The sequence below is a fragment of the Octopus bimaculoides genome, chromosome 1, assembly GCF_046866305.1.
Source record: "Octopus bimaculoides isolate indiv1 chromosome 1, ASM4686630v1, whole genome shotgun sequence".
Classification (NCBI taxonomy): domain Eukaryota; kingdom Metazoa; phylum Mollusca; class Cephalopoda; order Octopoda; family Octopodidae; genus Octopus; species Octopus bimaculoides.
The window spans coordinates 66,137,397-66,161,321 of NC_142928.1; the positions used below are offsets into that span (position 1 = coordinate 66,137,397).

The window sequence follows — 23,925 nt, forward strand, 5'->3', positions numbered from 1 at the left end:
GGAGTTGCTCCTCAATTTTATGTTGTGTGTCTCCACCAATAACATTAATGTACTTGAGTGGTCTTCATCTTTTATTAGGATGCAGAAGTCTCTAAAATATAACTTATGATAGGGCTTCTCATGGTGTAAACATAAAACCAAAGAGAAGATTTATGGAGACAGTCATGTTCCACCCATCCCTACTATTGTTGTTCAACGAGGGTAGGCTTTGTTGGTCAATGCCATTATGCTGAACACCAGGTAATATAGTTACCAGGTAATTTGCTTGTAGTTTTGTTGTAGTTTTGTGGTTTTCTATAGCATATCCACATTAAGAAAGACATACAAAATGCTATTCTGAACCAATACTACTGTCAGCGCTAATAACAAACAAGAATATAAATAAATATGACACTTTCAGATTTGGTTATACCTTTAGTGAACGACGAACTTTATCGATATAATATCGCCAGCAGTTCTCTCGAGTGTCTTCAAGACCTTGTGCTTTTACTTCACTTCGTACAGTGCTAATAATAGTCTCAACTTCATCGTCAGCAAAAAGATCAGCAATCTCTCCTGATGCAAGTAGGTCATTGATCAAAACAAGGAATTTTTCATCTGCTACTTGGGCATCAGTTAATAAGAAAACTGTCCCAATATTCTTCAAGCCAGCTTTTTGGTACTGAATGTTTAAATCCACTGTAAAATTGGAAAAAGAATATATGTTGTAGTTTTAGTCAACTAAAACCCTACTAAGCGGTGCTCCAGTATGGCTGCAGCCAACTAACTAAAACAAGTAAAAGAATAAACATATAAATATATATATATATATATATATATATATATATATATATATATGTATATATATATATATATATATATATAGAGAGAGAGAGAGAGAGAGAGAGAGAGAGAGAGGGAGAGAGAGAGAGAGAGAGAGATATAAATAATAATGATAATAATAATAAAAAGTAACAAGAAAAGAACGAGACCTCGATATTAGAGAAATAGAGTATTATTTATATATATTATAATTTAGATAATAAGAGTAGAAATAAATATTATCAAATAATACTGTTAAACAATATCAATTTCAACTTGTGGTCAGCATACTTAAAAACATTTGAGGACAGTGAATTTTATTTAAACATGTAAAAAGTTGTCATTATAGTACTCGGAGTTTCAAGTAGTATGACAACCTTTTACTGTTTTTTCTAAATTATACACATATATATTATCTTTATCTTATGCTATTTACTTTGTATTATATTATACTTATTTATTGTGCTTTTACTTATTAATTTTTCTATATGTGACTGTGACAGTGGATTTTCATCGATGAGTTCATGAACCTTGGTTCTTTTCCCTAATACTATATATTAATATATTTTATACTGTGAAACTTAATTCAATTTTAATTTTTAATAAATTGATTTTAATTGAGTTTTTACCTGTAATTTTGGATTTTTATCCCTAATATTATTATTATATATATATATATATATATTATTGAGCGAGAGAATGAGGGGCAAGAGAGGGGATGGAGGGAGGAAGAAATTAGCAAAAACGTTAAGAGATACACTAATTCATACTTTTAAGATCTGGTATGCCATATCCTCTCCTCAGAACAATCTGGAACACTTCCAAACTGCTTATATAAGCAGCAAGTCTTGACAGGCTTTGTTTGCCACTTCCTCCTACACCAATCAAAAGTGCATTTCCTCGAGGACTTTCCAGGATGCGGTTGATTCGACAGATATGAGTCATAGCATCTTCGAACAGAACCAGATTCATGACAGCGTTGAGTTCATTGTAACTGTCCAATGTTTCTTTTAGTATTGCACTGATACTGTTCCAGTCAGACACTGGTAAATACTTAGCGTCACCTATACCTTGGGTAAAATGGCAATACAGTAATGGTTTCTTCGTCAGAGCTGATTCATCGATGTCCTGTAAGGGATAGGAATTAAAATTATTTATTTTGCATTTTTCCATTTCTGTGTGTGTGTGTGAAATGACAACAATAGTGGTGGTGGTTGTGGTAGTGGTGGTCATGGCTATGGTGGTGATAATTCTAATGATGATGATAATGATGATTATGATGGTGATTATGATGATTATCATGGTTGATAATCACGATAATGGATATGTGTTCTCATTCATGTTTAAAATAACAATCACATGTGTTAAGGACTCAAATTTAAAGACAGCAAACCTTGTCCTGTACCAGAAACAAAATTCCAAAGACAAAAAAAAAATATCAATTGAATGTTTTATTTGACCAACGAAAGATTTTGGTCAAATAAAGCAAACCAAGAAGATACAATAATTAACCATTGCAATAACAACAGCAACAGAAGCAGCAGCAGCAGCAACAGCAGCAACAACAACAACAAACAGCTTTGGCTTTCTCTTAACCTTGCAGTAGGAAGCAGTGATAAGCAAGTTATTCGTCTTAAGTGCTCTCCAAAATTGGCCTTCCCTGAAACTCTAGTATTTTCTTCTCATAGAACTCAAATATAATTGATTTTGTAAAACAATTTCTGGAACTGTTGGCACAGCTGTGTAGTAAGAAGTTTGCTTTCCGACAACATGGTTCCAGGTTCAGTCCTGCTGCAAGGCACACATAATAAGTGACTTCAATTATAGCCCAGGGCCAACCAAAGCTTTGTGAGTGAATTTGGTAGATGGAAACTTGAAAAAGATTTGTGTGCACGCACACGCACGTGTGTGTGTGTATGTGTGCTTATGTTTGTCTGTGTTTGTCACCCACCATCACTTGACAATCAGTGTTGGTGTGCTTACAGAATGAGTACCAGGCTTTAAAAAATGTAAGTACTAAGGTCAATTCATTCAACTAAAAATTCTTCAAGGTGGTACCCCAGTATAGCCACAGTCTAATGATTGAAACAAGTAAAAGATAACAGATTTTATCTAATATAGACTACAAGTAGTTTCCTCATTTTCAGGTGTCTAACATCATTAATACAACCAGTGTATCAAGGCTATTTCTTTAAAATAGTATTGTTAATTTTTTTACCTCAAAACTTTTCTTGATAACATCTTTCTCAAGTTTCAAGTAGTTTACTATATCTTTAGCATCAATCAACTTATCACAGTAAACTCTTTGAGACTCATGAGTCCATAAGCGAATCAAATCCGTTGGAGTTTTGCAACATTCCGGAGAGGAGAATAATATCCCCTGGAAGTAAAGAAGTTTTAAACAATAGTCAATCTTAACATTTTTATTCATGGGTAATATCTGAGGGAAATTAATTAGGGAAGAGAAATAGGAAAATTAAAATGAAAGCATGTTTTTTTCTTAGAACATTAGGATAATTAGCAAGTATATCACCTAATAACTTATTAAAATAGATTAAAGTAGGTAATAATCAAATAACAAGAACACAACCTTCCTACTTTAAAGTTGTTATAAATGACATTATAAATATAAGAATGGATGATAAACAAAGGCTTAAACAAGACATGCCATTAGATAGAAAAATATCAAATTAGAAAAAAAATGTATCGGGTAAATTATGTAAGAATTTCCTTTTTACAACTATTTACTCCAGTTTTGTTTCAGGTATGGCTGTGTGATAAGAAGCTTGCTTCCCAAGTAAATGGTTCTGGGTTCGGTCCCACTATAGCCTTGAGTTAACCAAAGCCTTGGGAGTGAACTTAGTAGACAGAAACTGAAAGCCTGTCGTGTGTGTGTGTGTGTGTGTGTGTGTGTGTTTGTGTGTATACATACATATACATACATATATACATACATATATATACATATATACATACATATATAATATATATATATAAAAACATACATATATATACATATATATATATACAGACATATATATATATATATATATATACATATATATATATATATATATATATATATATACATATATATATACATATATATATATATATATATATATATATATATATATATATATATATATATATATATATATATATATATATATATATATATATATATATATATATACATACATACATATATAACAGCAATGACGAATTCAAATCTTTGCACATTTGTGTGATATAGCATTTGGTGTCCCAGATATCATAGCAGCTATAAGTAAAATTACAAACAACTCAGCTGTAGGTCCTCACAGATTCTCTGCTAAAGTCCTGAAGGAATGCCATCACCTCCTCACATTCCCCCTAGCCTTTCTCTGGAGGAAATCACTAGACATTGGCTATATTCCTGATGGTTTTCTTTCTCAGTCAATCTTTCCAGTCTTCAAAAAGGGCAGCAGTTCCCAGGCAGAGAATTACCGACCTATCTCCCTTACTTCTCATCTCATCAAATTATTTGAGAGAGAGGTGTAATCTAGAGTGACTCACTTCCTGGAAAGCAACAACCTGTTGGTTCTCAACCAGCATGGTTTCCGCAATGGCAGGGACTACCTTACACAGCTCCTGCATCATTTCGACGATATCCTAAAGGCCTTGGGTGAGGGATCCAATGCAGATGTCATATATTTTGACTTCAGCAAGGCTTTTGACAAGGTTGACCACAACATCTTATTAAAAAAACTCTCCAGCATTGGAGTGCAAGGGAAGCTTCTAAAGTGGTTTAAATCCTTTCTGGTGAACAGAACGCAGCATGTAGTGATCAATGGTGTTCGATCAAGCACAGCAAAAGTCATCAGTGTTGTCCCCACAAGGCACTGTGTTAGGCCCACTCCTGTTCCTTATCTACATAAATGACATCATCAGGGTTACTAAATACAGTAATATAAAACTTTTCGTGGATGACTCTAAGCTTCTGAAGGTTGTTGACAGGATGGGAGACTGGACAAATCTTTCAGTCGGACCTAGTTGCTGTTATCCAATGGGCAAAGAAACATAACATGCAACTGAATGAGAACAAGTTTGAGTTAATCCACTTTGGTAAAGAGGCTGCACTTAAACAACCATATATTCTTCCTTCAGGCACACACCTCACAGCATCTTTGTGTCTATGTTTGTCCCCCACCCCACAGTTTGACAACTGGTGTTGGTGTGTTTATGTCCCCATAACTTAGCAGTTTGGCAAAAGTGACTGATAGAATAAGTACTAGTCTTTAAAAAAAGTAAGTCCTGGGGTCAATTTGTTTAGCTAAAACCCTTCAGGGCAGTGCCCCAGCATGGCCGCAGTCAAATGACTGAAACAAACAAAGGATAAAAGAAAAAAGATAGATCAGAAGAAAACTGCACAGAAAGTTTATATTCAACAATGGAATACAGTGAATTGCCAAAGGTGGTGATTATGATGATTAAGGTGAAAAATCAAAAGGAATAGAAATCAATAAGAAGGATATATGAATCATAACACAGGTCAAGGTGAAGTATAGGAAATTTAATAATTAAAATTTCTTACCTGGAAAATATTGGACAAATCTCTGAGATTGAAAACATAATGGAATTTGATGGCTGTGGGCAAAAAGTTGGAGGAGACTCTTTGGTGGAGAGTAAGTGCAGCTGTAATTATATTTGGTGAGAATTTCTGTACTTGAGGAGCAAAGTTATTGAAAATCAAATGTTGGCTAAGAATGCTACAATAGATGGTATTTAAAGCATCTTGAGAAGGAAAATTGATGGCAAATACGCAGAAGTGTCTCTGAAAGAAAAAAAACCAACTTTTTAAGCTTTAAGCAAAACAATTCAGAATTATAAAATTAATTATAGAATTAATAAGGGTTGAGTCATTCAAGAGGAGAGTTGTAAGAGATGAAAGAATATTCCAAGAATTGATAATAGTCATGTGCAAGAGATATAAATAAATAAATAAATATAAACAAAAAAAAAACAGATAATCTTTCAAAGAACTGGGTTTGCAATTTGGTTTTGATTCCTGATTCTAATTTAGTTGATAGAAAACCAACCAAACCATTAATGGGCCACACTGTATCTTGTCACTAACCGAAAAGACAATTCTCAAGGGGTTCACTCCATCTCACTGCCAGTTTCTGCTACAGAGTAAAACAAAAAACTCACAGCTTTTCCTAAAATCAAACATGAAATTGAAGACTTAAGCTGTTTCTCAAAATTCCTATGTATAATAAATTTTTAACTATTTTTCTTTTCACCTATGTTGTTATTGAAAAACAAAAAAAAAATGCATGCATACAGTAACTCTAATTTCTCCTCAGAATTATAAAAAGTGTAAGTGTGAGACCATTTTAGAGAAAACAACCAGAAAACACTTCAGTATTCATTCGTTGTGGTACAGTCAATATCTACGTCTCACTACCATGCAACATCATACTTAAGCATATGCTTCATGCAATCAGAACTTTGTTTGTTGAGAGTAACTCTTTGCTGTTAATAGTAATCTTGCTTTTGTGAATTCTCCATCAGTCTCAAGGATAAGCATTTTGTTGTTCAAACAATTGGATTCTTATTCATGGAATCTTTGAGTTGAGAGAGAGACAGACAGACAAGCAGAGACAGAGACAGACAGACAAGCAGAGACAGAGACAGACAGATAGACAGACAGACACAGACAAACAGTCAGACAGACAAATAGAGAGGCAGGTGGGTAGAGGAGCATTTAATGGCAGTATGCAATAGGAACACTTTATAATTGAAGACTGTTACTTTTGCAAACAGTTTTGTGTTCTAATTCTGTAGTTGACAAAGACGACATAAGAAGGAAAATTTATCATAATAGAAGCACAGAGACAGACTTTCTGTGCTTTAGATAACTGCAAAAATTTTCTTTTTCCTGAATGTATCTCAACCAGTTTGGCTATTGTTCAGAAGAGTTTTAAATTCAATACAACAGTATTGTGGGAGCCAAAGGTGATGAATTAACTAATTTGCTTTAATAATATTGGAGGAGTTAATGAGTACCGAGGATGGTAATCTAATGATTCTAAACTGATAACAAACAACAACAAAAGCAATACATGAGTGGATGAGAGAGGTTATATGAGATTCTTTCAAACTGCAAGAAACAGCAACCCAAATTGCTCTTACATCACATCCACCTCGTACGTTAAAAAAATGAAGGACATATCAGATAATGCAATCCTGGATACACCCAGCCTGAAATTAAGTAGGTTAGTCATGGCTGGGGTGTTTTGGAGATAAGTCCGCTGGATCAGAGTTAACCTAGCAATAAACAACAACAATAGTAATGCAATTTTATCACTGGGATACTGCAGAGCCATCTTAGAAGCATTGTAGGTTCCTGGGCAAATCAATGAACTGAGCCCTAAAGTATCTATTTGTTGACAACAGCAAGGTAAAGCACACATAGATCAGAATTGGCCTTAGATGCATGGGGCACCAGGGAAACTTCCCAGTGTGCCCATGCATTAAGGTAACACTGGGCTACTGACATATTGCATGATTTAAATGATAAGGTCTCACCACTCACCTGTAAACGGGGATCAATTGTAAAACTGCCAGCTGTTGGGTTCATGCAAGCAACGTATTGTGTATTGTGTATGTCTTTGACAGTCAACTTCACGCGATCATACCACTGGTTATGATCTAGATGTTGTCTCATCAGAGTATGTGGTTGTACTGTGAAATACTGGTCAACCTTAAGATTGAGAGGTGCAATGAAGGAAAATAACAGTAAGTTTATGATTGAATCTAAAACAAGCAAAGCATGGAAAGTTTGTTCTGGCTGTTGAAGAATGAACATAATATAACAGAATGCTGTATTTTCAAATCAACATAATATTTATTTAGGAGGAAAAAAATTAGTTTTAAATTTCTGAGTGAGAAGTAAGTAGTAACAATACTACAGAGTAAAATCTATTTGCTAATGTAAATTGGCAGTCCTGATTAGGACGGTGTTACTACTTTTTTTTAGCCCAAGGAATACATCTTTTTCAGCTGGCTACCGATGCACAACTGCATCCTTATACCTCAAACAAGGGAAATATTGTTCCCACTCAGCCTTAAAGGTACCTGCAGACCATGGTTTCTGAGTTATATCTCTTCATCAACACAGGCTAACCATTGGCTAGAGATGGCAGCACTAGGCTTGTTCGAGGTGTATACTTGTAAAGTGATACACAGTTACTGATCTTGTAAAGAGGAAAACAATTAATTTTAAATCTCTGAGTGAGAAGTAAGTAGCAATAGTACTACAGAGTAAAATCTATTTGCCAATGTAAATTGGCAGTCCTGATTAGGACGATGTTACTACCTTTTTTTTTAGCCCCAGGAAAACATTTTTTCCAGCTGGCTACCAATGCCAGGTACCGTTTAAGACTGTGTAGGGACATTAGCTCCCTTGTTCAAGGTATAAGGACACAGTTGTGCATCAATAGTCAGCTGGAAAAGATGTTTTCCTGGGGCTAAAAAAAAAAGTAGTAACATTGTCTTAATCAGGACTGCCAATTTACATTGGTAAATAGATTTTACTCTATAATACTTATTACTTTCATTCAACCAGAAATCTGGTAAATACAGCCACAGAAAAGTGCAATTCAGATGAATCAACAATGATGAACATACAAATGGGTGCTGAAAAGTTTCTGGCTTTAAGGGTATCATGAAAGGCCTGGTTGGAGGCCTAACCTTCTGAATTCTTTTGCAAGGCTTAGAAAAACTAGGTGTGTGAATCTGAGAGGAATATGTTGAATAAAATCATAATTAACTGATCCTCTTATGTCTTCTTTTACCCAAAGCCAGGAACTTTTCAGCACCCACCTCATGTGTGTGTGTGTGTGTGTATGTTTTGTGTGCATGTTTTGTGTGTTTTTCCCAACTTCTCTGATTGAGTATATGTAAGAAGGAGAAATAGAATGATGGTAAGTGTTAATGTGAAAGAATTGTCTTTAACAACATTGACGTCAGGCAAAGTCTCTAACCACATAGACAATCACTGATAAGTGATTATAATCATGGCAGTTTATATCAGGACAACAAAACGCCTAGAATCTTCAATATGCTTTCAAGCATGTAAATGAGAGAGAGAGAGAGAGAGTCACGTTTTCGGTGTTTGATAGCAATTTCATTAAATAGAATAAATGTTGAAAGACGTGTCTATTTGTCTGCATAGATGATTAGCAATGCCAGTTGATGATGATGATGACGGTGGTGGTGGTCGTCGTTGTCGTCATTGTCATTATCATCGTCACCATTATTATTTAACATCCATTTTCAATACTGGCAGGTTGGATGGCCCTACAAGAGCTGGCAAGGCCAGGTGCTGCATCAGGTTCCATAGTCTATTTTGGATTGATTTCTACAGCTGATTGCCCTTCCCAATGCCAAACACTTTACAGAGTGTACTGGGTGCTTTTTATGTGGCACCATCATCCATGCTTTTTATATGGCACCATTTCACTTATCTGTACAGAGATATTGACAGTTTGAGGGGGATGATCAGCTACAAACTCAATATAACTAGACATATCATTATATGAAATACAGAAAGCATATTTTTTATAAATAAAAAAAACAAGAAGAATAAAAGAAATCTTACTTCTGGCATATTCATGTCATCTACAAAGTAGATGAGCTTCTTGTTACCAAGGGGACCATAGTTTCGTCCTGCTTTTTTTTCAAGTGGTTTTTCTAGAATTCGTTGTAGCATTTCAGATGTTGTGTAAAAGTTGAAGGGCACATTGGCAATCACATATTCATCAGGGAGAGATATCAGTTTGTCCTGCATGAGGACAGTCTTGCCACTTCCTGCTGTACCAACAAGCATCACAGGCCTCTTTGAAGCAATTAGGATGTCCAGAAAGTACCGGATTCGAGTTGTTTCAGCTGTTGGCACCATAGTTGCCTGTCACAAAATATTACAAACTAACTAGTTACAATAATTTCCCAAAACAAAGTAGAACAAAACAAACAGATTTAAGATCTAATGAGCTGATAATAAAGTTGAAATAAACTATGATAATTTATAGGCCCCAATTTCACCTAATATGGAATACTACATATATATTTGGGATGGTAAACCTTTAAATGCTGATATTGTACACTTAATTTACATTATGCCAGATCAATAAGGATAGTCACTAGTTATTAGATTTGGAAACTAATGAGGGTCTGTATCAACATATATCTAAGCTACATAAAAATTCTTGCACATTTTTTGCCAGTCTTACATAGAATAAATTTGCAGAACTCACATTATATTTCCCTTATGAAATAATCCCAACTTTTTATTATATTAAAAGTTTGCAGCATAATCGAAAGTACCAATAATTATATGTACAGGTAGGAACTTATGATGAGGTCATACGAGTTAGCTATGTATTCCCAACCAGAAAATGTTCAATTCCTGGTCCATACAATTATACTGCAGCCTTTCTCATGGAAGTACCCCAAAAATAGAATTTTACCAACCTCAGAAAAATGTAATTCTTACACACATGTTATTGCTGTAGAGACACACCTGTGCATACATTAATAATACCATAATAATCACTGGCACCAAGTAACCTAAAACTTTAGCAACACACTCACCAACATCATATACTACATCCCATGAAAACTCAGTGGTGACCTCTACATTGGTGGAAGAAGTTATAATCTGGGTAATTGCCTCTACAAGTACCTTCACTTTGCATTCCAATTCACACTATAATGCACTCCAAGCCAACTCATGGCCCACTATTTCAACACACCAGGACACTCTACAAACCATGTCTGTCCACCTCAGGACATCACACACCAGAAAACAAAGAATATGACATTGTATTAGCTCTTAAAACACATCTCCTAGATTCAAGCAAAAAATTCTCCTCTTCCACTTCCTAGTCACAGTCCACCTGCTTTTACATATGTATGTCATTAGAAGCTTTCATTTTACTTTATTTCTGTAATTTTTAGTTTTATTTCTTTCCTATTTCTAAAAAATATTATTGCAAATATTTGCTCATAAATAAGAACATAAGAGCTGGTATCACAGCTTTCCTTGTGCAATTTCAAGGTTTGATGCTGACTGTTTTCCAATTTTGTCCACATAAAGGTGCAGGCATGCCTGTGTGGTAATGAATCTTACTTTAAACCACATGGTTTCAGGTTCACCTTGGGCAAGTGTCTTTTACTATAGTTTCAGTTCATCAAATGCTTATGTATATGTGTGTGTTTGTGCTTGTCCTCTTACCATCGCTTGACAACCTGAGTTGGTTTGTTTATGTCCCTGTAACTTAGCAGTTCAGCAAAAGTTACTTTGCAAGTTACAGATGTCCTTTTTCTAATTTCACAGATCGTCGAAAGTGCAGTACTCATGCTTACTTTAATATATATATATATATATATATATATATATATATATATATATATATATATATATATATATATATATATATATATATATATATATAACATATAAAACAGGCTCCCATACAGTTTCTATATATGACAGTCACTCACAAGGCATTGATCAACCCATGGCTACAGTAGAAAAGACTTGCCCAAAATGCTGCACAATGGGACTGAACCCAAAACTAGATGGTTAGGAAACAAACTTCTAAAGCAAACAACCAAACCTGATGTATATATAATTTAACAGAAGCTGAAACTTCATTGACACAGTTCCAAGTGCATTGACAATAGAATATTTCTTACTTCTCTAAATCACCTTTATCAAGCTGACTGTCTGACAGATTTTATTCATATAATGTGCCAAAGATTACCAAAACAAACATCAGCTGTCACCAATAATCAATAGCTTTCAACTGTACTGACTTAACTTCAGCAGTGGAGAGTAAACAAACTTATTGTTTACAATAAAATTAAAACAATAAACTCTAACATAGACACAAAGTCCTGACTATGGAGAAGGGAACAGTTGATCTTATCAATATCAGTACTTGATAGGTACTTTATTTTATCAACCTTGGAGGGATGAAAAGCAAAGTCAACTTCAGTGGGATTTGAACTCCAAACCTAGAAGGATGTAACTTGAGGTTGTTTGTGAGGATGTTTGTCCAATGGCTCTGCTGATTAGGACAATTAATGATAAAGATATTTTTTCTAATTTTTGGCAGCAGCTATTTTGAGGTAATTTTAATATATATATATATATATATATATATATATATATATATATATATATATATATATATATATAACATATAAAACAGGCTCCCATACAGTTTCTATATATGACAGTCACTCACAAGGCATTGATCAACCCATGGCTACAGTAGAAAAGACTTGCCCAAAATGCTGCACAATGAGACTGAACCCAAAACTAGATGGTTAGGAAACAAACTTCTAAAGCAAACAACCAAACCTGATGTATATATAATTTAACAGAAGCTGAAACTTCATTGACACAGTTCCAAGTGCATTGACAATAGAATATTTCTTACTTCTCTAAATCACCTTTATCAAGCTGACTGTCTGACAGATTTTATTCATATAATGTGCCAAAGATTACCAAAACAAACATCAGCTGTCACCAATAATCAATAGCTTTCAACTGTACTGACTTAACTTCAGCAGTGGAGAGTAAACAAACTTATTGTTTACAATAAAATTAAAACAATAAACTCTAACATAGACACAAAGTCCTGACTATGGAGAAGGGAACAGTTGATCTTATCAATATCAGTACTTGATAGGTACTTTATTTTATCAACCTTGGAGGGATGAAAAGCAAAGTCAACTTCAGTGGGATTTGAACTCCAAACCTAGAAGGATGTAACTTGAGGTTGTTTGTGAGGATGTTTGTCCAATGGCTCTGCTGATTAGGACAATTAATGATAAAGATATTTTTTCTAATTTTTGGCAGCAGCTATTTTGAGGTAATTGATTACATTTACCCCAGGGTTCGACTGGTACTTATTTTATTAATCCCGAAATGATGGAAGGCAAAGTCAATTTTGTTGGCACTTGAACATGGAATGGAAAGCCAGAAGAAATGCCTCTGAGAATTTTGTTTGACATGCTCACAATTCTGCCAGCTCACCACCCAGAATCATAATAATAATGGTAATGACAGAAGTACAAGACCACATTCACTGCTTACAGCCAGGTCAACAGCATCTTCAACTTTCTGTAATCCTTATTCAACAACTTGAATTAGGTGTTAAAGTTTTCACTTTGCATGACAATAAACTTGTTAATATTCTACAAACTCTTATTTCAACTAATTGCTGCTGACATAGGCTTTTACCAGTTCTTCAGATTCTATTTCTTTATTCTAAATCTAATATAATGAATGCGAAAACTAATTTCTGTGTGTCAGTGTGTCACACTTTGACCCCCATCTCTCACTATTCAATGACATTTCTACTATTCTTCATGATGGGGTGAGAGTAATAGTAGGCATAGAGACAATGAGGGTGGTGGTGAAGACAGAAAGAGAGAGAGAGAGAGAGAGAGAGAGAGAAAAAGAGAGGAAGAGAAAGAGAGACAAAGAAATTTCGGGAGAGTTGATGTTTTATTAAAAGTAGTGTTGATGGTGGCTGTGGGAATAATAATAAGAGAGAGAGAGAGAGAAAGAGTGGGTAAGTGAGAGAAAGAGTGGGTAAGTGAGAGAAAGAGGGAGGCGATGTACAACTTTGTTTAACCATGACTCTTTGACAGAAATTCCTGTGGCCAACATACTGAACACTAGCATTTTTGTTTTATTTTTTTGCTTTTTTTAATGCACACACATAAATGTGAATTTTAGTGTGTCACACTTTTTCAACTTTACTCCTAGAGGCCGTAGCTCAATATACCATACCATTTTGGAATCAGGCTGACTCTGTGAGTAAATTAAAAACATTCTGGGCTGAACCCTGACCCACAATCCTGAAATTTTGGATTCCCAAGTTTTCATTACTGTGATTGTTTCTGGCAATTCATTTACGTGATTTTTTTGTGACAAGATAACAATTTTTATAATCTCAAGGCTAACACTGTGAGTAAATTAAAAACATTCCAGGTTGAATCCGGACCTGCAATCCTGAAATTTTGGATTCCTGTTTTCATTACTATGATTGTTTTCAGCGATTTTTTTATATAATTTTCTGCGATGAATATGACCATCATTGGGATATTACTCTGGAGGAAGCAATTGCAACAAATTTTCTATTCATTAATACATGAGATATTTTAAAGGTGATGTTTTAAATTAAAAGTTTCTTTAAATATTTTTTTAGGGATGTTTTAAATTTAAGAAATCAGCACCTGAAGTGGTATTTCTGGATCTAATTCAAATTTTGCAACACGTTTGCTCCAGTGTTCAAATTTCTTTGTCTCAGGGTCGATGTAATAATCAAAGACAGTACCCTGACTTGGAAATTTCACTGACTTGAATTCGTTAATCCACCATTTGGTGAATTCATTTCTATAGTCCACCAGCTGAAAGTAAAAATTATTTATATTATTCTTTACTCTTTTATTTAAGTTCAAATAGTTTATTTCCTTTGTATCACACAGTTTATTTGTGTGAATGGAAAATTCAAAATATTCTATACAGTGAATGTTTTCACTCTTTTTTTTTTTTTTTCTGTCATAAAGAAAGAATTGGTCACTAGTCTAATAAACACGTAACATTCATGAACATCCTTTTAAGCAACAACTTTGCAGCATCACATACTAGACTTAAGAAAAGAGACTGGAGAGATAAAGACAAAATTGACTTTGGCAAGATTTGAAATCAGAACATAAAGGGCTGGAAGAAATATCACAAGACATTTTCTAATGCTTTGACAATTTTGTTAATCCAAACATTGACAACAGTAGGTTTAATGGTGATAATGGTGAAGACTATACTGGTGATGACAGTGGTGCTGATGGTGATAATGGTGACAAGGATGATGATGACAATGATAATGATGATCACCTTGATCATGATGACAAACATGATGATGCTGATTTAGATGCTAGTGCCAATGGTGATAACAGTAATAATGGTAACGTTTTTTTTATTGTAAAATGTCAATAACTCTCTCACCTGGTCCTGAAACATAGCACCACCAAATGCCCAGATGCATGCAAAAACAAAATATAGTTCATAAAGTTCCTTAGGAGAGTCAGCTGGTGTGTTTTCTGGGCAGAGTAAACATTCTAAAAGGTAACACAGCATCTGTATATGGCTACACTCAGCAATAGGTGTAATTTTTTTGAATCGTTGTCGTAGAGTTTCTAAACAGGTTGGTACATATTTGTCAAAGAGAATGGTCAAATTAGCCTTTTCTGACTGAATTTCCCTCCTGTCAATCCAGCTCTGAACATAGCTGAAATGTATAAAAATAAGAGAAATATAAACTATAATTAGTAACTGATCAAACAAGGGAACCTCTATGTAGTCAATTGTCCTGTTAGAAAATGCAGCCCCATTCACCTCAAATCACAATTTATCATCTTAAATAAAGAGAGATACATTGAACATACAACACACAACAACAATAACAAGTGTTCTGAGGTCATTTTCCCTGTGAAACCAGGGTTTAGTCTTGTGGGGGCCCAAGACAGTTTTTTTTCCATTTTGCTCTATTCTCTTCATCAAATCCTTTGCTTTCATTTCATTTTCCATCGTCTTTAGCAATTTACCTTTCTCCTACTTCCGTTCACATTCCTGTCTATCGTTCTTCTTATCTGGGTTTTCTTCATTCATCTTCAGCACATCATACATTCATACCATTTCTTTTTAAAATATCCATCACTGATTCTATATCCTTATTCTCTGCAATTCATCGTTTGGTTTCTTGTTTTGTCTTTCCTTTAGTGATGCCCCACTCATCCTCTCATTCTGTTCTTTCATTCTCAATTCTTTCCTGCCTTTCCTGCTTCTTTGCATTCATTACCCCTGTTTTACTCACATAAATTATAGTACTTCTCACACCTGCTATTTACACTGTTCCCTTCAATTTCAGTGACATCAGCCCCTCCTCACAAATATGCCACCCAGTTCCTAACACTTCCATGCACAACTTACTCAAGACCATTTTGATCAAGCACTGTGATCTGGTTACACAATAACTATTAGAAATATAAAGAAAACAAGGTAAAAGATGGTAATGAAAAGAGAATTTTAAAAGATGCTATCATACGTTAAATTCAACTTATGTTGAAAGTGAACAAACAAAGTTTGCTTTAGAAACATTGAGATGTACTGAAAGATACAGATTTTTCTGCAAAATATGGATAATTTATCCTGTTCATGCTATATTATTAACATTATATTGTATTTGAGAATAAAATTATTTCCTTATCTGAGAATTTAAAAATTTTAATTAAAAGGTTAAAATTTTAATCAAAAGGTTGTGAAAAAAAATAAAAAACTCAAGTAAATGGGACCCATTTTACCTAATACTTTAACAGAAGGTTCCTTAATATAATGAACTGATAAATGTTTTCTTTTTTCATAAGCTAATAAGGAGCCTTTATGGGATCACTTGACTGGCTAGAAATAGCACTCAAATCTCTTTTGTATCACATCCTACTGTCATGAAAAAAGGAAGGACAGATTGGATAATGTTGCTCTAGATATACAATGCCTAAAAGTAGTATGAGATGGTTACACTTGGACTGCTTCTGATCATAGGCCTTTGCCCACATGAGGATTTGAGCTCAGTATCAAAAGTGAGATGTTCATCTCCCAATATGGTGTTTACTATATAATGACTTTACTGGTCAGAAGTGGTCAGTATCTGATGAAGATGAAATCCACCTATCAATTAGTCCCTATGATAGCACCCAATATTAAGAGATCAGAGACTACCTTGAGCCTGATGATGCTGACAGCCAAAAGTTAGCAATACTGTTGTCACTGTCAAAAATTGACCATCACTGGTTTCACTAAATTTATTGAAGTCAAGAGCCCACTGGTAAGTAAAATAAGAAACTAGATCTCTCATAGATCTGGTTAGACAAAAGCCAAATTTACTAGTTGATTACAGCTAGAATGTCTATGATCATAGGTTAGCTTGATCAGAGCTGATCTGAGGCTAAACAACACAAACAACTTACGGATTCCAGCCAAGATCCTGTGGGTTGATATATAAAATTCCAGCCCTTGATACAGTAGCAGGAGTAGCTGTCTTCAGATGGCTGATTTCAAAAAGCAAGCGCATAGATGGAGTAAGAGGGATACGTTCATTACTGGCTAAAGTAAGCACTTTATTGTCATCCATAACAGTGTTCAGAGATTCTATCCACATTGGATCAATGTCTCCATCTAAGACAATCCATTTCAGACCATCTCCACTCATATTTGAAAGGTCTCTCATTATTACAGAAAACAGGCCTAAATGAAACAAAAAAAATGGAAAGAAAATTAATTAATTTTAAAAGAAAATTGTTTGAAAATATTTTAAGAATATTCAATAGATGACACTTGCTTCTAAATTGAATACATCCATGTGATGGATGTATTCAATATGCAAAAAATACACACACCGATACATGCACATACACACCTGTCTTCTTTAGCAAATTTGTATATTTGCATATAATTTGCATGTGTGTGTGTGTATACAGGGTTGGCCAAAAGTCACCCAACAGTAAATCAAAATTCCATAAGTACTATCTGTAATTCAGTATTGACTTGAATGGAAAAATGTGTCACTCAAGAAGGATTTCAGTTTGAACAATTTTCATGATGTTTCATACAGACATCTACACCACATATACACAGCCATACCTTCTCATATACATATATGCATTTATATATATATATATATGCATATACACACACATATATTCATGCACACATACACTTACATGTACATACATACACACTATATACATCTACATCAACCACCCACACAAATACATGCACTTATATATATATATATATATATATATATATATATATATATATATACACACACACACACACAAAGATACACATATGTGAGTAAACATACACACATATACATATATACATATCTCAATACACACACATACATGCTTTTGTATATTTTTTCATATATTTTCCCCTTTTTTGTGTATATACATATTTTTTTGCGTGTGTATACTTGTAAGAAAAAACCTTTTACAACCAGTAAAACATACATTTTTCAGTTTCAAAATGGCTATTTGAAGCTTGAAATTCATACCAGAGTCACCCACTGTAAACATTATTATTAAAATAAAAATTATCCTTCTAAAAGTCATCTCTACTCATTTTTTCAATTATATTACACTGTATCAAGAACTTTCTTTTTATTATTCTTGTTACTCTGAAACTACCATATGCCCTTCCCTTGGGCAACCCCCTAGTGTCATCCAACAACACCAGAGACCTTGGAGTAACTGTTGATAACAATCTAAGCTGGAGTTCCCATGTAAACAGCAAGGTTGACTTGGCCTGCAAGATGTACTCCTGGATTCTGAAAACTTTCTGGTCTAGAGATGTTCATATCATTATCCTTCTCTACTCTACTTTTGCCCAATCCTACCTTGAATACTGTTGCCCACTGTGGTCTCCCCACACAATGCAAAGCATTATGAAAGTGGAAGCACTCCAGAAGTCAATAACGAAGCCTGTTTTGAAGGGGAAGCACTTTTCCAGATGACGATGAACTTAATTCTAAGGTAAAGTCTTGGCTCCAGATGCAACCTACCGACTTTTACAGATGAAGTCTTCACAGCTGCATAAAATGATGGGAGAAGTGAGTCACCATTTGTGGTGGCTAGGTAGAGAAGGACTAATAATTACGCCAAGTTTTGTTTATCCCAGTCCGTGGGAAGTGGGTCAGGGGAAATCTTTAATGAACACCCTTTTTGTGTGTATGTGTATGTGTGTGTGTGTAACAAACACACACATACATACAGAATGATGATTGCTCTTTAACAGTAATTAATATGCTAGAATTAATATTAGTTTCAAATTTTGGCACAAGGCCAGCAATTTGGGGGGAGGAGTGCAGGTCAAGTCAGCACACTAACTCATTCAAGTCGGAAGAAATATTACTAAGCATTTTGTCCAGCACAGTAATGATTCTGCCAGCCTTCTGCCTTATGACAGTATTAATATTGATTTCAAATTTTCACACAAGGCCTATAATTTTGGGTGAGGGGCTAAATTGATTACATCAATCCCACTGTTCAACTGGTATTTATTTTATTGACCCTGAAAGGATGAAAGGTAAAGTTGACCTCAACAGCTTTTGAACTCAGAACATAAAGACGCACGAAGTGCTGCCAAGCACTTTGCCCATTGTTCTAATGATTCTTATTTCTTTATTGCCCACAAGAGGCTCAACATAGAGGGGACAAACAAGGACAGACAAACGGATTAAGTCGATTATATCGACCCCAGTGCGTAACTGGCACTTAATTTATCAACCCCGAAAGGATGAAAGGTAAAGTCGACCTTGGCAGAATTTGAACTCAGAACATAACAGCAGACGAAATACTGCTAAGCATTTTGCCCAGCGTGCTAACGATTCTGCCAGCTTGTCGCCTTCATTGTTCTAATGATTCTGTCAGCTTGCCACCTTTATGCTAGAATTAGAATTAAAAGATAACTTACCATCTTTCCATTCTCTTGTTGATGGATTAATGATACCAAATAGTTCATCATTAGTTACAGCTTTTGGATCCAAGACAATTGCAAGGGGTTTCAGCTTTTGGTTACGATGGGTTTGGAGTAAAACATTCCAAACTTGGCTCTTACCAGTTCCAGCATTTCCGATGATGAAAACAGAGTGTCTCACATCAAATAATTCTTGCAACTGAACAACCTACAGAAACAAATTACAAATAGAGTCTAGTTGGAGTAAAGCCACAAAATAATAACTAATAATAATATGCCTGTAAGTAAGTGAATGAATACATGATATATATCTTTCATCTTTTACTTGCTTCAATTATTAGACTGTGGCCATGCTGAGAATCTTTTTAGCTGAATGAATCAACCCCAGAAATTATTTATTTTAAACCTGGTACATATAAGCTATTAGCTTCTTTTGCCAAACAGCCAAGTTACAAGGATGTAAACACATCAGCATAGGTTGTCAAGTGGTGGTGGAGGACAAACACACACACATGCATGCACACACACACACACACACTTTTATATATATCATCATCATCATCATCATCATCATGATATATATATATATATATATACACACAATAGGCTTCTTTCGGTTTCTTATTTCTTTATTGCCCACAAGGGGCTAAATATAAAGGAGACAAACAAGGACAGACAAACGGATTAAGTCGATTATATCGACCCCAGTGCATAACTGGTACTTATTTAATCGACCCTGAAAGGATGAAAGGCAAAGTCGACCTCAGCGGAATTTGAACTCAGAACGTAAAGACAGACGAAATACCGCTAAGCATTTTGCACGGCGTGCTAACGTTTCTGCCAGCTCACGACCTCTTTCAGTTTCTGTCTACCAAATTCCCTCACAAGGTTTTGGTTGGCTCAAGGCTATAGTAGAAGACACTTGCCAAAGTTGGCATGCAGTGACAAGCTTCTTAACTCACACCTACATCTGCACCTATTTGTATATAATTTCTTTCTCAATAAACCTAGAATATGCCGCCTTATAATTTCACTCACATAGGTACTGTCATATGCTCCCATAGACACATTGAACAATTCAACCTTGTTTTGTCTTTTATGTGTGTGCGTACGCGTGTGTGTGTATGACAATTACAAGAAAAAGTCTAGTTAAAAATCAACCCTAGAAAAATGGAAACAAAAGCTTTACTTTGCACAGCAAAGTAAAGAAAAGAATCCTAAAAAACTGTACCTAATCAAAACCTTTGTTTCAATACCAGATCAGAGATGTTCAAGAAATACAGATACTTCAACTGGCACTTGTTACAGAACTGGGACTAGCAATCTATGTTCACATATATATATATATACTAGCAGAAATACCCGGCATTGCCCAGGTTAAAGAGAATAATGAAATCTAAAAACGCCGTCTAGACTACGCATCATCTTTATATATAGAGATGTATATACACACACGCACCCAAACACACGTATATATATGTATATCAATATAAATATATGAAAGTCAATGAAGTTTCGTAAAAGAAGGTGATCATGTACATACTTTCTTGCTGTTGTGATTATAACACCTCATTGTAAACTATGTTCCTTGTTTTCCCTTGTGGAGCATATACAAATAGGTTTTTTGTTGCTGCCCACTCTTGAGCAGCCAACATACAGTTGTCCATGTGAGAAGCAGGGCTCTTCCAAGAGAAGACCAGCTACAGACAGTGTTTGACCCTGATATTTGTGTATGGACATGGCAAAAGTCACACGAAGGGGGAATTGTAGTCTTCTGAATGTAAAAGGAATGTCTGCTCCTGATGGAGTAAGAGGAATTCTTGGAATAAAGACGTCATCCCCTTTTGCACATCCAGAAAGAATGGTAGCCTCGATAAGGTGTGACACCATTTTCTAAATAATGCTCATCTGTTATGTTCGGGTTAAAATTTCATCAACATCAAAAATATATGAATTTTCATGGAAGTTATGGCCGTTATGCAAAGAATATAATTTCCAAATTTCATAAAGATCCATTCAGTACTTTTGACGTAGTTTTGGATAAGAAAACAAATGACTAATGTGTGTGTTTGTGTGCATGTGTATGTGTGTGTGATGGGTGTATATATGTATAGATATCTGTATGCATGTATATATGTATATATGTGTACATATTACATGTACATCTATATATATATATATACATCTACACATATGTATACATATACATGTATGTATAGATCTATATATATATATATATACATATACGTGTACATCTATATGTATACATATACATCTCTCTCTCTCTCTCTCTTTCTCTCTCTCTCTTTCTCTCTCTCTCTTTCTCTCTCTCTCTTTCTCTCTCTCTCTCTTTCTCTCTCTCTTCTCTCTCTCTCTCTCTCTCTCTCTCTCTGAAAGTATCTGTCATTACAGTATCGAAATGGTGTACATATACATGTATATGTATACATATACATCTCTCTCTCTCTCTCTTTCTGTCTCTCTCCTTCTCTCTTTCTCTCTCTGTGAAAGTATCTGTCACTACAGTATCGAAATGTGATTGTTTCAGTTAGTGGAATAGTTTCATTTTTAAAGTGAAAGTATTTGACATGAGTGTTTTTGTTTCACTTTTGACACGTAATACTTAAATAGTGGAGGAGATATTATGTTGCCGTGTGCTCGAACTCTGCAAGAAGTTAATAATTTTTTTTGACTAAAACACAACTGGAACCCTAAGTAAGGCATGTGTAAAATTTGAATGAAATTGGTTGCGTAGTTCTCGAGTTTTAGGGATTCACACAGACAGACAGACAGACAGACACACATTCTCATTTTTATATATATATATATATATATATATATATATATATATATATATATATAGAGAGAGAGAGAGAGAGAGAGAGAGAGAGAGAGAGAAAGAGAGATATCATCATCATCAACAACATTGTTTTAGGTTTGTCTTCCATGCTGCCATAGGTTGAACAAGTCACCACAGTTGGAGTGAGCATGTATTTGAGAGGCAGTGTTCACTTAGTTTTAAATTATATCACAAGCTTAATGTGAAATACTATACATACATAAGCTGTTAAATTGCTTGCGCAGCACCTTGAGAAACTTAGTTGACAGTGTTAGTAAACAAGTATCCTTGATATCTTCCAATGCAAATATGTTGAAGGGAACTAAATATTATAATTAAGTGATCAGAAATTAGCTGGCATCTGTGCTAGTGGAGCACTAAGAGCACCATCTGAGCATGATCGTTGCCAGGGCTGCTGACTGGCTCCCGTGTTGGTGGCACATAAAAAGCACCATTCGAGCGTGGTTGTTACCAGCATTGCCTTACTGGCAATTGTGCTGGTGACACGTGAAAAACAACATTCAAGCAAGGTCGTTGCCAGTGCCACTGGACTGGCTACTGTGCAGGTGGCATGTAAAAAACACCATTTGAGTGTGGCTGTTGCCAGTACCACCTGACTGGCCCTCGTGCCGGTGGCACGTAAAAGCACCCTCTACACTTTCGGAGTGGTTGGCATTAGGAAGGGCATCCAGTTGTAGAAACTCTGCCAGATCAGATTGGAACCTGGTGCAGCCTTCTGGCTTGCCAGTCCTCAGTCAAACCGTCCAACCCATGCCAGCAGGGAAAGCGGACGTTAAACGATGATGATGATGATGATGATGATGGTGATGAAATTATGGATTCTCCAAAAATATAAAATATGTAAAGATAAAATATGAGAGAAAAAGTATGATAATATTTTATGGTATTTCTTAAATAGTAGTAAAAACTAAAGTAGTGAGGGAATCTCTAAATTTAATAGTATGATATTAAATAACATTTATGATAAGGCTGGTTATTTTACCTTGTAAAAATTTTGGTTACTGTTATGAGCTGAATGAAATGAATAGATGAGCAGCTACTCAACATCAAACATGTAATTGTAGAAATCACAAAAATTATCTACTAGATGGTAATTGTGTGGCAAAGTCTATTGTATATAGAACTAAAGTCAAAGCAAATATCAACAATGAACCAATAGTACCATAAAAACCCATATAATTTATGCACTTTTTTTTACAAAAACAAAAATAAACTTCAGTGGGTGCATAAATTACATGAGTAGATCATTTCCAGGATTTTTTTAGAAATTTTTTTGGTTAAAAAATGATGTACAAATGTAAACATTCGTATGGGAAGGCTATAGTAGAAAACACTTGCTCAAAATGCTGAAACCATATGATAGCAAAGTAAGCTTCCTAACTACATAGCCATACCTGCATACTTTAATCTGGCTGAATTTGTTGTATCCTTGCAATTGTTTTCTATAGTAGACATAGCAGTGAATCATTTCCTTTCATATACTTATTCAAAAGTCAAGAGAATTAATTAAATCTTAATAAAGTAGATGACAATCAAATAACATAGAAGTTGCTTTCAAATATCTTTTAAAGACTGACATAGAATTCTGTAGAAAGAAAATGGATTTCTTTTCTCCACATCATTTTGTCTTATAGAAGTATCCTAATGATTACAAAGTAATTAC

At 34.7% G+C, this 23,925-nt stretch overlaps 1 protein-coding gene across 1 annotated transcript in view; it reads right to left on the reverse strand.

The window, feature by feature from the left end:
- LOC106870727 (dynein beta chain, ciliary) overlaps positions 1-23,925 on the reverse strand; it is a 111,022-nt gene that overhangs the window by 27,907 nt on the left and 59,190 nt on the right. Inside the window, exons 32-41 of the mRNA XM_089351930.1 lie at positions 19,400-19,610; positions 16,891-17,167; positions 14,873-15,155; positions 14,104-14,277; positions 9,449-9,754; positions 7,382-7,549; positions 5,378-5,617; positions 3,020-3,181; positions 1,572-1,929; positions 413-678 (exon numbers count right to left, since the gene is read on the reverse strand). Coding sequence (XP_089208056.1) covers positions 413-678; positions 1,572-1,929; positions 3,020-3,181; positions 5,378-5,617; positions 7,382-7,549; positions 9,449-9,754; positions 14,104-14,277; positions 14,873-15,155; positions 16,891-17,167; positions 19,400-19,610 — 2,445 coding nt within the window. The remainder of the gene's footprint in view (positions 1-412; positions 679-1,571; positions 1,930-3,019; positions 3,182-5,377; positions 5,618-7,381; positions 7,550-9,448; positions 9,755-14,103; positions 14,278-14,872; positions 15,156-16,890; positions 17,168-19,399; positions 19,611-23,925) is intronic.